The sequence below is a fragment of the Diceros bicornis genome, chromosome 26 (genome assembly GCF_020826845.1).
Source record: "Diceros bicornis minor isolate mBicDic1 chromosome 26, mDicBic1.mat.cur, whole genome shotgun sequence".
NCBI lineage: Eukaryota > Metazoa > Chordata > Mammalia > Perissodactyla > Rhinocerotidae > Diceros > Diceros bicornis.
In genome coordinates, this window is record NC_080765.1 from 13,892,175 (window position 1) to 13,904,315 (window position 12,141).

At 55.3% G+C, this 12,141-nt stretch overlaps 1 protein-coding gene across 3 annotated transcripts in view; it reads left to right on the forward strand.

Moving 5' to 3' along the window:
* PRKAR1B (protein kinase cAMP-dependent type I regulatory subunit beta) overlaps positions 1–12,141 on the forward strand; it is a 149,509-nt gene that overhangs the window by 114,087 nt on the left and 23,281 nt on the right. For all 3 annotated transcript variants that reach the window (XM_058569459.1, XM_058569458.1, XM_058569460.1), the window contains exon 8: positions 7,345–7,405. In XM_058569459.1, the coding sequence (XP_058425442.1) occupies positions 7,345–7,405 (61 nt within the window). The remainder of the gene's footprint in view (positions 1–7,344; positions 7,406–12,141) is intronic.

Consider the following 12,141-nt stretch of genomic DNA (forward strand, 5'->3'; position numbering starts at 1 on the left):
CAGGGTCTACAGTGATGCCCCAGACATCATGCGGACCCCCTGCCGAGCTCAGAGTCTGGGATGGGCTTCCTGGTGGCTACGTTGCCTGGCTCTGGTGGCGAGTGGTGTGGAGTGGGTCCTTTTGCTCATCTTAGGATTTCCCGTGGAAGGGGAAGGGCGCTTGGAGCCATGGAGGCTGTTTGCGGGAGATTCGGGTCCGTCAGTCATCCCCGCCCCCCCTGATATAAATTCCTCTTTGGGCTGGCTGCGGCTCCTGCCCCTTTGCCAGCAGGCCTGCTGCACGTGGTCCAGCAGGCCCGTTACAGATGCTCCCGTTTCCCAGACTCCATGCGTGCAGGTGTTCGAGGAGTCGCCCTGGAGGCTTGGGCGATGTGCGTCCTGGGGCATGTGCGCTTTGGCCAAGCACTGCCCTCCACGTGGACCCTGGTGCTCAGGCCACGCAGAGGGCACGGGGGCCTGGACTTTCCAGTTGTTTTAGGTTCTGGTCTCAGGACAACACGCTTACCCCCAGACAGTGGGGTGGAGAGAGCCTCACGGGTCGGGGTTCTGGGTCTGGCCTCGCGCCACGTGTCAGCGGGTGAGGGTTGGGTGAGGGGCAGGGCCCTTCTGTCCCCATCCCTGTCCCCGCGTCTCCAGCTGTAAATGGGGGTGACGGCAGGGTCCTGCTCTGCTGGCAATAAGGTTGGAGTTCAGAAGCGCTGTCTCTCCCTCTCCCCGCCTGCTCCCTCCTGGACCAGAGGGCGGGGCGCCCCTTCTGCTCTCCCTGCAGGGGAGGAAGGGGGGCCTGTGATGAAGGAGCGGCTGGAGAAACATGGAGGAGCTACGAGGATTGGGTGTGTGTGGTGGGGGCATGTACATGGGCCTTTCCCTCCAGTCTCTGCTCCTGAGGCTGACCCGTCCCTCACAGAGACGTGCAAACCAAGGCCCACTGTAGGGACCAGGGAGACGGGGCAGAGCTGAGCTGGGGCCCGGCCTTCCCCTGGGCTCCCTGACTAGCGTGGGTCCTCAGGCAGACTCACCAGGGAGCCGCCGGGCGTCCGCCGGGAGTTGGGTTCCAGGCCCCGTGGCCCTTCCCTCACCCTGGCCCCGAGTGGTCCCGTTCCCGTGACACCGGCGTCATCGTGCTAGCCTCGCCGGCACAGAGCCCACCTCAGGGGTGCCAGCAGACACACTGGAAGGCCCCCAAAGTGGGGGTCCCAGCAGCCCCCAAGATAACAGGCTGGCCTCCTGGATGCCAGCTTGGTGTGTAGACAATCGGCCCAGGCTCCCAGCCCGGCCTCACCTGCTACCTCAGTCACGATGGAAACCATCCGAGAGGAGGGCACCCTGGTCAGCCTTTGAGGCTGGGCTCCTCCCCCGAGGGCCCCGGGCGGCCGCCTCCACCTGTCGTTCTGCGTGGGAGATGGATGGGCCCGTTGCACCGAGCTTTAACGTCTCAGCTTCCCGGGCAGACACGCCTGCATTCCACTGGGTGTGCGTCACTGCTGTGAGGTCGGCGTGAATTATAAATTATTTTTCAAAAGAAATGCCTTTTTCACAGCCGGCAGGGATGGCTCGGGCTGGGCTGAGCTGCTGCTGCCGCGGGCACCCAGGCCTGCTGCAATTCAGACACAGCGCTGAAAAGACCCTGAGGCTCGTCCGCTGACGGCCTGGATGCTGCATCCTCGCCGTGGCCAGTGGTGGCTATGCAGAAGCACTTTCTATGCCGTCTGGTCCAGTGATGAGGTCTTGGAGCCACTGAGCTTGGTTCCTGGATGGAGAAGCCTGGGGATGTCTCTGGGCTTCTGTGTGGAGGGTAGGACACCTCGAGGATTCTAAAATTGGGACTTGCAGCCTCTTTAGTGCCAGTCTGGCCCAGAGCCACAGAGAGCTGATGGGGAACTGAGGCCTGGGGGTTGGGAGGGCTGGGGTCCCCTCCCCGGGTCGCTTGACCTGTGTCAGCTCATGTAACCTTCACAGGGTCCTTTGGGGCAGGAATTAAGATATCCCTGTTGTCCAGGTGGGGAAACTGAGGCTCAGAGAGACAGACTGGTTGCTTGGGGCCAGTAGATACTACATGAGGGGCAGAGACATGAAGCCCGGGCTGACTTCCCTTGAGATTCAGGCCTCCCGGCTCCCCTCCCAGTCCAGGGTCTGCGTGAGTCCTTAAATGACGCGTGCGTGGTGGGTCACATCCCTGGTGCTCTCTGAGCTTTGGAAAACGTGCACCCCACAGCTGTGATCTGCTCCCAGCCTCATGGCCTGTCCTCGATCCACCATCCACCCCCATCCACCAGGCTCTGCATTCCCCCTCCCCGTCCTGATTCCCAGTGTCCCTCCTCCTCCTCCCTGCACTTCTGGCATCTGCTCGGACTTGCAAGACAAGGGGCTCTTTTCTCTCCGGAGACAAAGCCACTGGACTTGAAGTGCTGGCCTCTTGGAGCACCTGAAGACTGTCCCCCCGCCCCGTCCCTGTGGTCCCTGGACTGGGTGCCAGAGAGGTCCTCACGTCAGAGTGATGAGGTCACGGCCACCAAGCCAGAACTCAAGTGGCCTCACAGGGCAGCACGCTGGCCCGGCAGCAACATGGCCCCAGCGGCCACCTTAACTTTGCTTTAACTGCGGCTCCCGTGCGTGCTTTGGGCACATTGTGGGGGCTCTCTGAGCCTCTTTTCTCCGACTGGACATGAAGGTGGAGGATGGTCATCCATGGTACAGGGCTGCCCGCGTAGTGGGTGAGGACAAGCCTGTCCCCACCCCCCTGGAGGAGAGGAGCCACTGAGCGTGTGAATGAGAGCAGTCTGACCTTGCTGCTTCCAGCACAGCGAGAGCTCGTGGTGTGGGCGCGATTCTGGAATGGGACCGTCCTGTCTCAAGCCCGACCCCACCATGCAGCAGCTGAGTAGACTGAGCAGGTTACGACCCCTCTGAGCCTCCACGCCCTGTAAAGTGGAGACGGGGACATGCCCACCTGGAGGGGCAGAGAAGGGGTTGACCCACAAAGCGCTGTGACCTAGTAGCCCTCAGGAGTCTTGGCCAGGCTTTCTCCGGTCACCTCTTCGCAGGGCAGGAATCTGGATGGTGGTAAGGGCTGCCATGGACTGGCGCATAGTGAGCGCCTGTTTGCAGGGGTCTCTCACCCTGTCTCTGACGATGGGGAAGTTGTTCTGAGGCTGGTATCCTTCTGCCTTTCAACGGGAAACAGACAAGGACCCTTGTGGGCTGAGGTGGAGATGGCACCAGCAGAGCAGTGGTGGGAAGTCAGAGGGAGGGAAGGGGACCCCAGATTAATCACTCTCCTGATGGAGAAACCGAGGTCCAGAGGGGACGAGACTGATCTAAGAGTGTGGGAAGTTATGGGCGATGTGGGATTAGAATTGGAGCATGCTGACCCTCACCTTCAGTCCTCCACTGTACTCAGTAAGGACCACCACTGCTGTCACCACCACCACCATCATCATCACCACCATCACTATCACCATCATCACCATCATAACCATGACCATCACCATCACCACCGTCACCACCATCATCACCACCACCATCACCACCATCATCATCACCACCATCACCATCACCATCACCACCATCACTATCACCGTCATCACCACTGTCACCATCAGTGTCACCACCAACACCCTCCTCATCATCACCACCATCACCACCATCAGCAGCAGCAGCAACATAAGAAACAGTTGTTGTGACTCTGTCCTTACAAGAACCCAGTGATGCAGGGGTGTTTATTATCTCCATTTCATGAGGCTCAGAGACGTTAAGTGGCAGCTGAATCCACACTTGTCCAGCTTGACGAGTGGGAGCGCCCTTCACCTCTCAGGGAGGCAGTCAGCGTGTCCTCTGTGTCGTGGCCATGGGACACATGAGGGTAGGGGCATCCTTGGGGCTCATTCCTGTCTGGGTGTCGAGCTTGGGCGGCCCCCTTCTGAGCTTGGTCTTCCCTCCTGGGAGAGTGTGGCTCCACCTGTGTTTCTGGATGTTGAGGGAGACTCAGGAGGCCAGCGGAGAGGTTACAGTCCCTGACACGCTCCGTGCCCAACAGCTAGAGACTGGAGAGGTCAGCTGTGCCATCCCGGAGCCAACAGACAACTGTGGAAAAACTGTTGGTTTGGCCCGTGGAAGCTGCTACTATGACCTGGGCACTGGAGACATTCCTCCCCCACTTCGTTGCAGTTGCATTTTTGTCGTGGTTTTCTGGGGACAGTCAGGCAGTGCCACGTGCTTCTCGTCCAGTCTTTCCCCAGAGCCCTTTTCCATTTCTCTCTTCCTTCCGCTGCTCTCCCTCCCCTCCTGCAGGGCGCGGGACCACTGGGTTTCCTGCCTCCGTGAGCTGTGGGCTGGCACGGCGGGGGCTCCTGCTGGGGTCCCCCGTTTTCCCATGTGAGAAAGCCACCTTAAACAGGCTCTTGTTAGAGGAGACACGGGCAGATTTCTAAGCAGCTGACTCTGCCTTTGGAGTGTGGACCCACAGCACCGAGTTTGTATCTGATGGTGGGCGGTGTCGAGAGGCAGGGGCCTGTGAGGGGTGGAGGGGGCATGGGCCCTGGAGACAGAGAGGGCCAGGTTGGGTCCCTGCTTCACCACGTGGAGGTGCAGCTGTGGACACGCTCCTCAAAGGCACTCACTTCTCAGTTTATCTCCCTGGGGGGTTGTGAGAACTGACCTGGATAACGGGCACATGGCACCCCGCTGGCCGTGCAGGATGCTGGTAGATAGCAGAAACATTCCTATTGCCATTCTGCTCTCCGGGTGATGCTGTTGATGAGAGAGGAGGGCAGATGCTTTGAACAGCATCCCTCAGGGAAGTGAGGTTTGGGTGAGACTGCAGGCATCTTGGGGGCCCTTCTGTGTGTCAGGGGTCGTCTTCTCGCGTCTTTTCTTTTTTCCCGACTTTTCCTTCTTACACATGTTGCTTGGTGCCCAAGACCTTGGCTGCAGAGACCCAGGAGCCTCGGCTGCTGCAGATGGAGGCAGCGCTCAGTCTTCATGGGGGAGAGGAGGGGAGGGCGCAGGGAAGGAGCCGTGGGAATATCTGAGCCATCCTGCTCGTTGGCTAAGTGGGATAAATGACTCTCCTTCGCCTCTGCCAGCGGTCATCTGTGGCAGTGGGGAGGGCGGCCAGCGGGGGTGCTGTGGTGCCAACCTGGCTGTAAGCCTTTGAAGAGCTTACACTGTTCTCCGTTAGGGTTAGATGTGGCTGGGTATATTAGTTAGCTGTTGCTGAGTAACGAATTTCTCCAAACTCAGTGGCTTGTGGCAACAACAGCACACTTGTTAAACAGTTTCTGTGGGTCATGAAAGGAGCAGGCTAGCTGGTGGCTCTGACATGGAGACGCTCCTGGGTCATGTCATCTGCAGGTTTGATGAGGCCGGAGGGTCATTTCTTTGAGGGCTCACTCACATAGTGCAGGTCATCCCAGGGCTCCGTTGCCCGTGTGCAGGCCTCCCCGTGGCTGAGCAGTCTGAGAGGGAGCAAGGCAGAAGCCACAATGTCCTTCACATCTAGCTTTGGCAGTCTCAAACTGTCCTTCCTCAGCGTCCTCTTGGTTCCACCAGTCAGCCCTATTCCATGTGGGACCAGACCGCACAGAATGTGAATACTAGGAGTTGGGGGTACTGGGGCCGTCATGGAGGCTGGCTGCCACACTAGGTGTAACAGAAACACTCAAAACAACAGTGGCTTAAGCCATGTGGTTCTTCCTCATGTTCAAGAACCATGGAAGTAGTCCATCTGGGGTGGGCAGGTTGTTTCATGGGGTCGGAAAACCACCTTTTGTTCACAAGGGCCCAGGATGGCTGCTGGAGCTCCAGCCATGATCTCCACATCCCAGCTAGCAGGAAGGAAGGAGAGAAGGGCACACCTTTTCTCTTTAAGGGAGTGTTCAGAGATTGCACACACCACTTCCGTCTGTGTCCCATTGGTCAGCACGTGGTCAGGAGGCCTGCAGGTGCCTGGTAAGACCTGTGTCCATCATGGTTTTCTCTCTTGGATGTTGTAGGAATTAGAAAGTAGCGCATCAGGAAGGTAGAGATGCTGGGGCAGCTTTGGGGCTGCAGAGCCCAGTCTGGGTTTCATTCTACTCCCGTGATTCATATCAAGGGCAGTCACTCAGCCCCTCTGAGCCTCAGTTTCCTTCTCTGTGGATAGTACACTTGCCTCCAGGGCTATAACAAGGCTGACACGACTCAGAGCATCTAGGAGACCCAACGCTTTGACCTGAGGGTGTTTTCATCGTTGTGTTCCCTCCTCCCCTCCTCTCTGCACACCAGGTGACTGGCCTAGGACCACAGAGGGACTTTGTTCCCGTAGATCTTGTCTCTCGATCCTGTTCACACCCAGGTGAACCTGTGGTTCCATTGATTGATGAGGCCTTTTGAATTGAACAAAACCAGGCTTGCCGCTCTCCCGGCTGCCCATACGTCTCTGTTCTCTGAACATGCACTACTTAATAGCGTTGTTGGCGGGGCTGCACGTGCAGTCGTGGAGTCCGTACACTGTGCAAAGGCACCAGGCAGAGGGATGAGGGGGGCCGAAGCCCAGACTGCTTCCCACCTGCCAGGCTGATGCTGGTGCCGGGAGGCCGGGCCTCATTCTCATTCGTGGGGGGTGTCCCCTGCTCGCTGGGACATGCCCTTAAAGAAGGAGTGCCTTCACCTGATCTACATTTCTGAGTCTAATTTCCGGAATTAATTCGAATTTCTGATTCACTTAAAGGCTGACAGGGCCTGTTCTCTGGTTTTGTTATTCAGCAGGCTTTTGATTGGGGAAAAAGTCGTCATTGATTGGCCCTTTTCACTGGGCACCAGCTCCAGGCATGTCCCATCCAGGGACTTAAGTGGGTGTCAGCTGCTGTCTCTTCCACATCACACACGTGGTTCTGCTGTTGGCCTCAGTGTCTCTCCAGATGAGTGTGTGTGTGTGTGTGTGTGTGTGTATGTGTGTGTAGGGAGCGTGTGGGGTGCACGGTGAACCTGGCTGCAGAAGCGCCTGCCCTCACCATCCCTCCTCGTGGACACCCCTCCCTTCAGCACATGGAGACCCCAGTGCAGGACTCTGATTGGTTGGGTGCCCATCTGTGGACCAATCCCTGGTCCCAGCTGGATGAGGTACACTGTTGCTGGCCAGGGGAGTTGGAAGGGTGATGGAGACCCCGGGAGCAGGGAGGAGGTGCTGGGTGTTGGAAGCGGTGGCCGCTCTCTCAGACCCTGGAAGCCTGAGGGGCTTCCAGGTCATGGAATGCTCAAAAGGTCTCCTCTTATGAGTTCAGAGCGTTTGGGGAAATTTGGAAATGTCGAAAGGATTCAGGCACGAAGACCCACGTTCTCTGTGTTTTCCTTTCTCCCGAACAGGGCAGCACGCTGAGGAAGCGCAAGATGTACGAGGAGTTCCTCAGCAAGGTCTCCATCCTGGGTCAGTGGCTCCCCACCCCCTTCTGCTGTCTGTCCCGGTGTGGCCCCCTCCGGCTTGTCTGAGTCCCTGCTGGCAGCCCCAGCCATTCCAGGTTCCCTGCATGTCTGGCAGGTCCAGTGTTCTTGGTGTTATGCAAGATTAGGACACACACAATTTTGCACCCACATGTGCACACTCACATACATGCAACACAAGTACATGCACACATGTACATGTGCGACTATACACACACAAGTATGTGTACCTGCACACATTTACACATGCACACAACACACACAAGTATATGTGTGTGCATGTGTGCGCACATGCACGCACACACGTGTACACATGCACTCACGTGCAATGCAAACATGTAGGCGTGCATACACACCTGTGCATGCATGCAAACACACACACACTGTGGTTTGTCAGTGAAACCAAGAACTCTCTTGGCTCCTGGGGCACCAGGTGTCCTTTGGTCAAGTGGCTCTCCATCCATCGCTTTGCTTGGCCGGCTCTCCCTCTGCCATCAGTGTTGTTACCTCCAGCCCTTCCTCCTCATCAGTCAGTTTTGAGCTGAAAGTCCATGTTGCATTGTAGTCGATGTTTCCGGCTGTATTGGGCTTCTCTCCGTGGCCTGTTTTGGTTTTTCCTAAGCGTGGTCTCTCCTGGTGCCATCCTGCCCTTCCTCGTCCTGGGGTAGATAAACACATTGGCTGCGTTTGTACTGATTCTCACAAGTGTCAACAAAGTTCTCTCCAAGAAGAGTTTTTAGAAATTTGAAGTTCCTTTAACGTATATGCTGATTACGTATTGTTCCTGACCAGCCTTGTGCGGGAGAACTTTCGGCTGCGATGGAGATGTTCCTATCTGTGTTGAGCATTTGAAATGTGGCTCGTTGGACCAAGGAACTGAGTTTTAATTTTATTTCATTTTAATCAATTTAAATATGAATAGATGCACGTGGCCAGCAGCTTCCATTTTGGACAGGGCAGCCGTAGACCACGGAAGGGGGACCTACTTGGGAAAGCGAGTGACAACTGAGAGTTGAGGCTCCAAGAGCCACTGGAAATAGCCATCCAGCAGGATTTCTTGCAGGAATGTTCACAGATTTAAAAACCCCAGGCCAGACTTCTGGGTCAAGATGGTGAGTAAGGAAGATCCTCCTTTTCTAAGAACCTAATAGAGTGAGAAAGAAAAGAGAAAGCAACAGACGAAAATCATTGGGTGTGGGGGTGTCGACACCGGGGCTGATGCTCATGGAGAAGGCTCAGGATGCGGCAGCCATCCAGATCCCAAGCCTGCTCCTGTGGAAAAGCCCCCTGCCTGTGGGGGGAGCCCATCTGGACACGTGGCTGCGTCTCAGCACCGGAGCAGCCGCCGTGTCCAGCTCCCCCGTCCTCGAAGTCCAGGTTATAGAGGTTATAGAGACTCGCTGCCTGCCCTTCAAACTGAAGATCAGAGAGGAGGCCAAGGGGAAACTTCCACCCGAATCGCCATGTCAAGCTTGAACCAGCTGGAAAGAGATGGCCTGGCCGCGGAGCAGACCAGCCACAGGTGCAGGACCTGCAGAGAAGGACTCAGAGCAACACAGCAGAGAACCCACTCGGGAGGGAACCACATCCAAAGAAGCAAAACAAATTCCAGTGTAGACTTTTGAGAACACACATTCAATAAAGCAAGAGAACAGAGGCCCGAAGAGAAAATGACAGTGATGTTAAAAGAGAGATGAAAGAGCTAAGGAGACAGATCAAGGACCAAAATAAGACTAGTTAGGGATCTTCGGAACAGAATAGACATAGGATGCTGCAAATTCTAGATCTTTACTTTTGAGCGAGTTTCTCATGAGGATGTAAACAGACATGGACATGGATGTTCATTTCAGCAATTTTTACAATAACGAGAAAGTAGAAACAACCTAACGTCTGTCATTAAGGAGTAAATGCCCTGTGTTGTATGATGGGGTTTTTTATACGGCCAATAAAACGGACAAACTAGATTCCATGTATCAACACAGACCTAAAAAACCCAAAACAGAGCACATAGGTGCATAGATGGCATATATGTGCAAAATTTTGGCAAAGCTATTGAAAAGACATTCACCTACAATTCAGTTTCACTTCAAGTTTCTTTTTCTTCTGTTAAATTCGAGTAAAATAAAACTTAAGACTTTCTGTTGAAAAGGACATGTCTAGTATCCTGTCATTAGGAAAGTGTTTCTGCTTCTCTTTCTGTCATCCTTCTGTTTGGGTCTGTGATTAGAGAGGTGACCAGAATGGAGTTTATAGGTCAACTATGGTTATTTCTGGGGGGTATTTTAGCAATTTTTTCCCCACGTTCTTTATACTTTGCCCTATTTCTTGAGTTAATTGTAGTGAGTATGAGCAATTTTACCAAAAACAATAAAGTAGGTATTAAGACAAAATTAATGAAAGAACAGAATCACCCTCCACCCAAAACAGACCCCAGACACCTTCAGGAGGGGCTTCAAGGGGTACGTGATCCAGCTGCAGCAATTGATTCATTTGCCTGGAGGCCCCGGGTTTCTGACCAAAAGTGAGTGATGTCAGCTGGGAGAAGACACTAGAGGGGCTGAGCCCGAGGCCTCCCGGCCGTGGCGACACCCTGATGCTCCCCTCCTGGAGAAGGCACAGGAGGGCACTGGTCGTATGGGTGCGGCTTCTGGCTTGTGGGAACCCACTCAGCGGTCTGGTGGGTTGGCGCTGCTGAAGTCGGTTTGCAGACGACGGAGGAGCTGGGCGAGGCCAGGGCACCCTGCTCGGCACTGCCCGCCGGGTGGATCCTCCAGGCCTGTCCCATGTGGTCATCATTGGCGGCCTGACGCTGCCTCTCCTGGGGAGGGCTTCACCCTGAGCCACGTCCCCTCTGAATCCTTCTGTGAAATGATGAGAGAAGATCGTGGTTCTTCTTTTCTTATTGTGGTAAAAACATCACATCACATTTAAAATTCAGGGGTGTTTAAATACATCGCAGTGTTGGCACCCACTGCCACTGTCTGGTCCCAGACCTTTCTCGTCACACCCAGTGGAGACCCATCCCCGTCAGCTGTCACTCCCTAACACCCCTCGGGCCCAGCCCCCGGGGACCCCAATCCGCTTCCTTTCTCTGTGGATTGGCCTATTCCGGACATTTCATAGGAATGGGACTCCACACTCTTGCTGTTTATGTCTGGCTTCTTTGTAGTGGTTCTCTCTCTTTTAACGTTGTACTTGGACAAACAGAAAGCTGGCAACCTCACAAGCTGGTCCCCAGGATTTTGCAGGGGCTAAGGGGGAGTATTTTAGCTCCACATGAAATCCCAAACCTAGGACCTCTGCAGGCCTTTGTCATCTCCCATTCCCTTTGAGCTGGAGCAGGGGGTGGGGGGCCTGGCCCCAGAGTGCCACCAGGTGCCCGTCAGTCACCTCCCCACGTTTGTCCACTTGCTCCTTTCATTGGCCCATCAGATGCTCTTACAGCCTCCGGTCAACCTCCTGTCCTCACACTGATCCCCTTTGATTAATGCGACAGCCACCAAGTGTGGCTGGCTTCTCCGTGGCCATTGGGAGGAATGACAACAGGACTCTAATGCTTCCGCCTGTCCAGTCACCATTAGCTGCATAAAGTCCTCCAGAAGGTGGCCGGTGGCCAGTGGTGGTAGCGGGAAGGCCTCTCCCTTGGCCGCCTGCTCCGGCCTGTGTGTGGACTTGGGCGTTTCCCCCTCAGTAAGAACTTGGAAACGTAACTGTGCACTTGTGCCCTCAAGGTTCCAGTTCCTCCTCGTCAACACACCAGGGGTGGCCCAGGACGGGGTGGTGCCCTCGCAGGCTGGCAGCGGGCGGCCATGTCCGGGTGGAGGTGTGGGCGAAGAATCCTTCTCGAGTCTCCCTGTCTCGGCAGGTGCACCCAAGTCCCACCGTCCCAGTCGCCCCCTGCTTTGTCTTGGCCTCGGCGGGCGGCTGACTCTGAGGAGCCTGTGGGGCACTGGCCTGTGTTTATAGCATCCCCGTCCTGGTGCCTTGTTGAAATCCCTTTCCGAGACAGGGCATTGAAAGCTGAACTCCCCGAAGCTGGGTCGCTGTTTCCCACGTGGGGCAGGCTGTTAGCATCCGGAAATGTACAGCTCGGGGATTCTGGATTGTAGTAAAAATGCCCCAAATGCTTCTTGCCTCAGAAACTTAAGACATTTGAAAAATTGGGACCAAAGAATGGGCATTTCCCACCGTTTCTGCTGGAAGTGCTCTCCCAGGACCTCTGTTGGGATAAAGCTGGTGCACGTTCTGATTTTCAGACCTCAGAATATTACGGTTTCAGACGTAATAGAAAAAACTGCTGATCAGATCTGTGGAAACGAACTTCCTACTTGCAACACAACTTGTAAAATGAAACACTTCTTGTCGCCCTCGTAAAGAAATCAATAAACAGAACCGTCCGTGCTGCATGCTGGCGTGTGGGCCGAGTTCCTCCTAGACACAAGGTGTGGTTTCCCCCTCAGCTCCCTGTGTGGCCAGGTCTCAGGTGTTCACTTAAGTGCTGGCCCGCTCGAGGAGGCTGCCAGGTTCTGAATGATCAAGCAGCTCTGTCTAGTATCGGCCTTTTTCTAGAAAGCTGGTGGAGCGAGTGTGCTTGGAGTGGCCTCGCTCCTCCAACGTGCAGCCTCGGCAGGAGTTTTAAAGCAGAGAAGTCCCCCTCCTAACCCAGATCCAAAATAAATGCTTTGCTTTGTATTTTTAGCAGACGACCTACATATGTAGCCT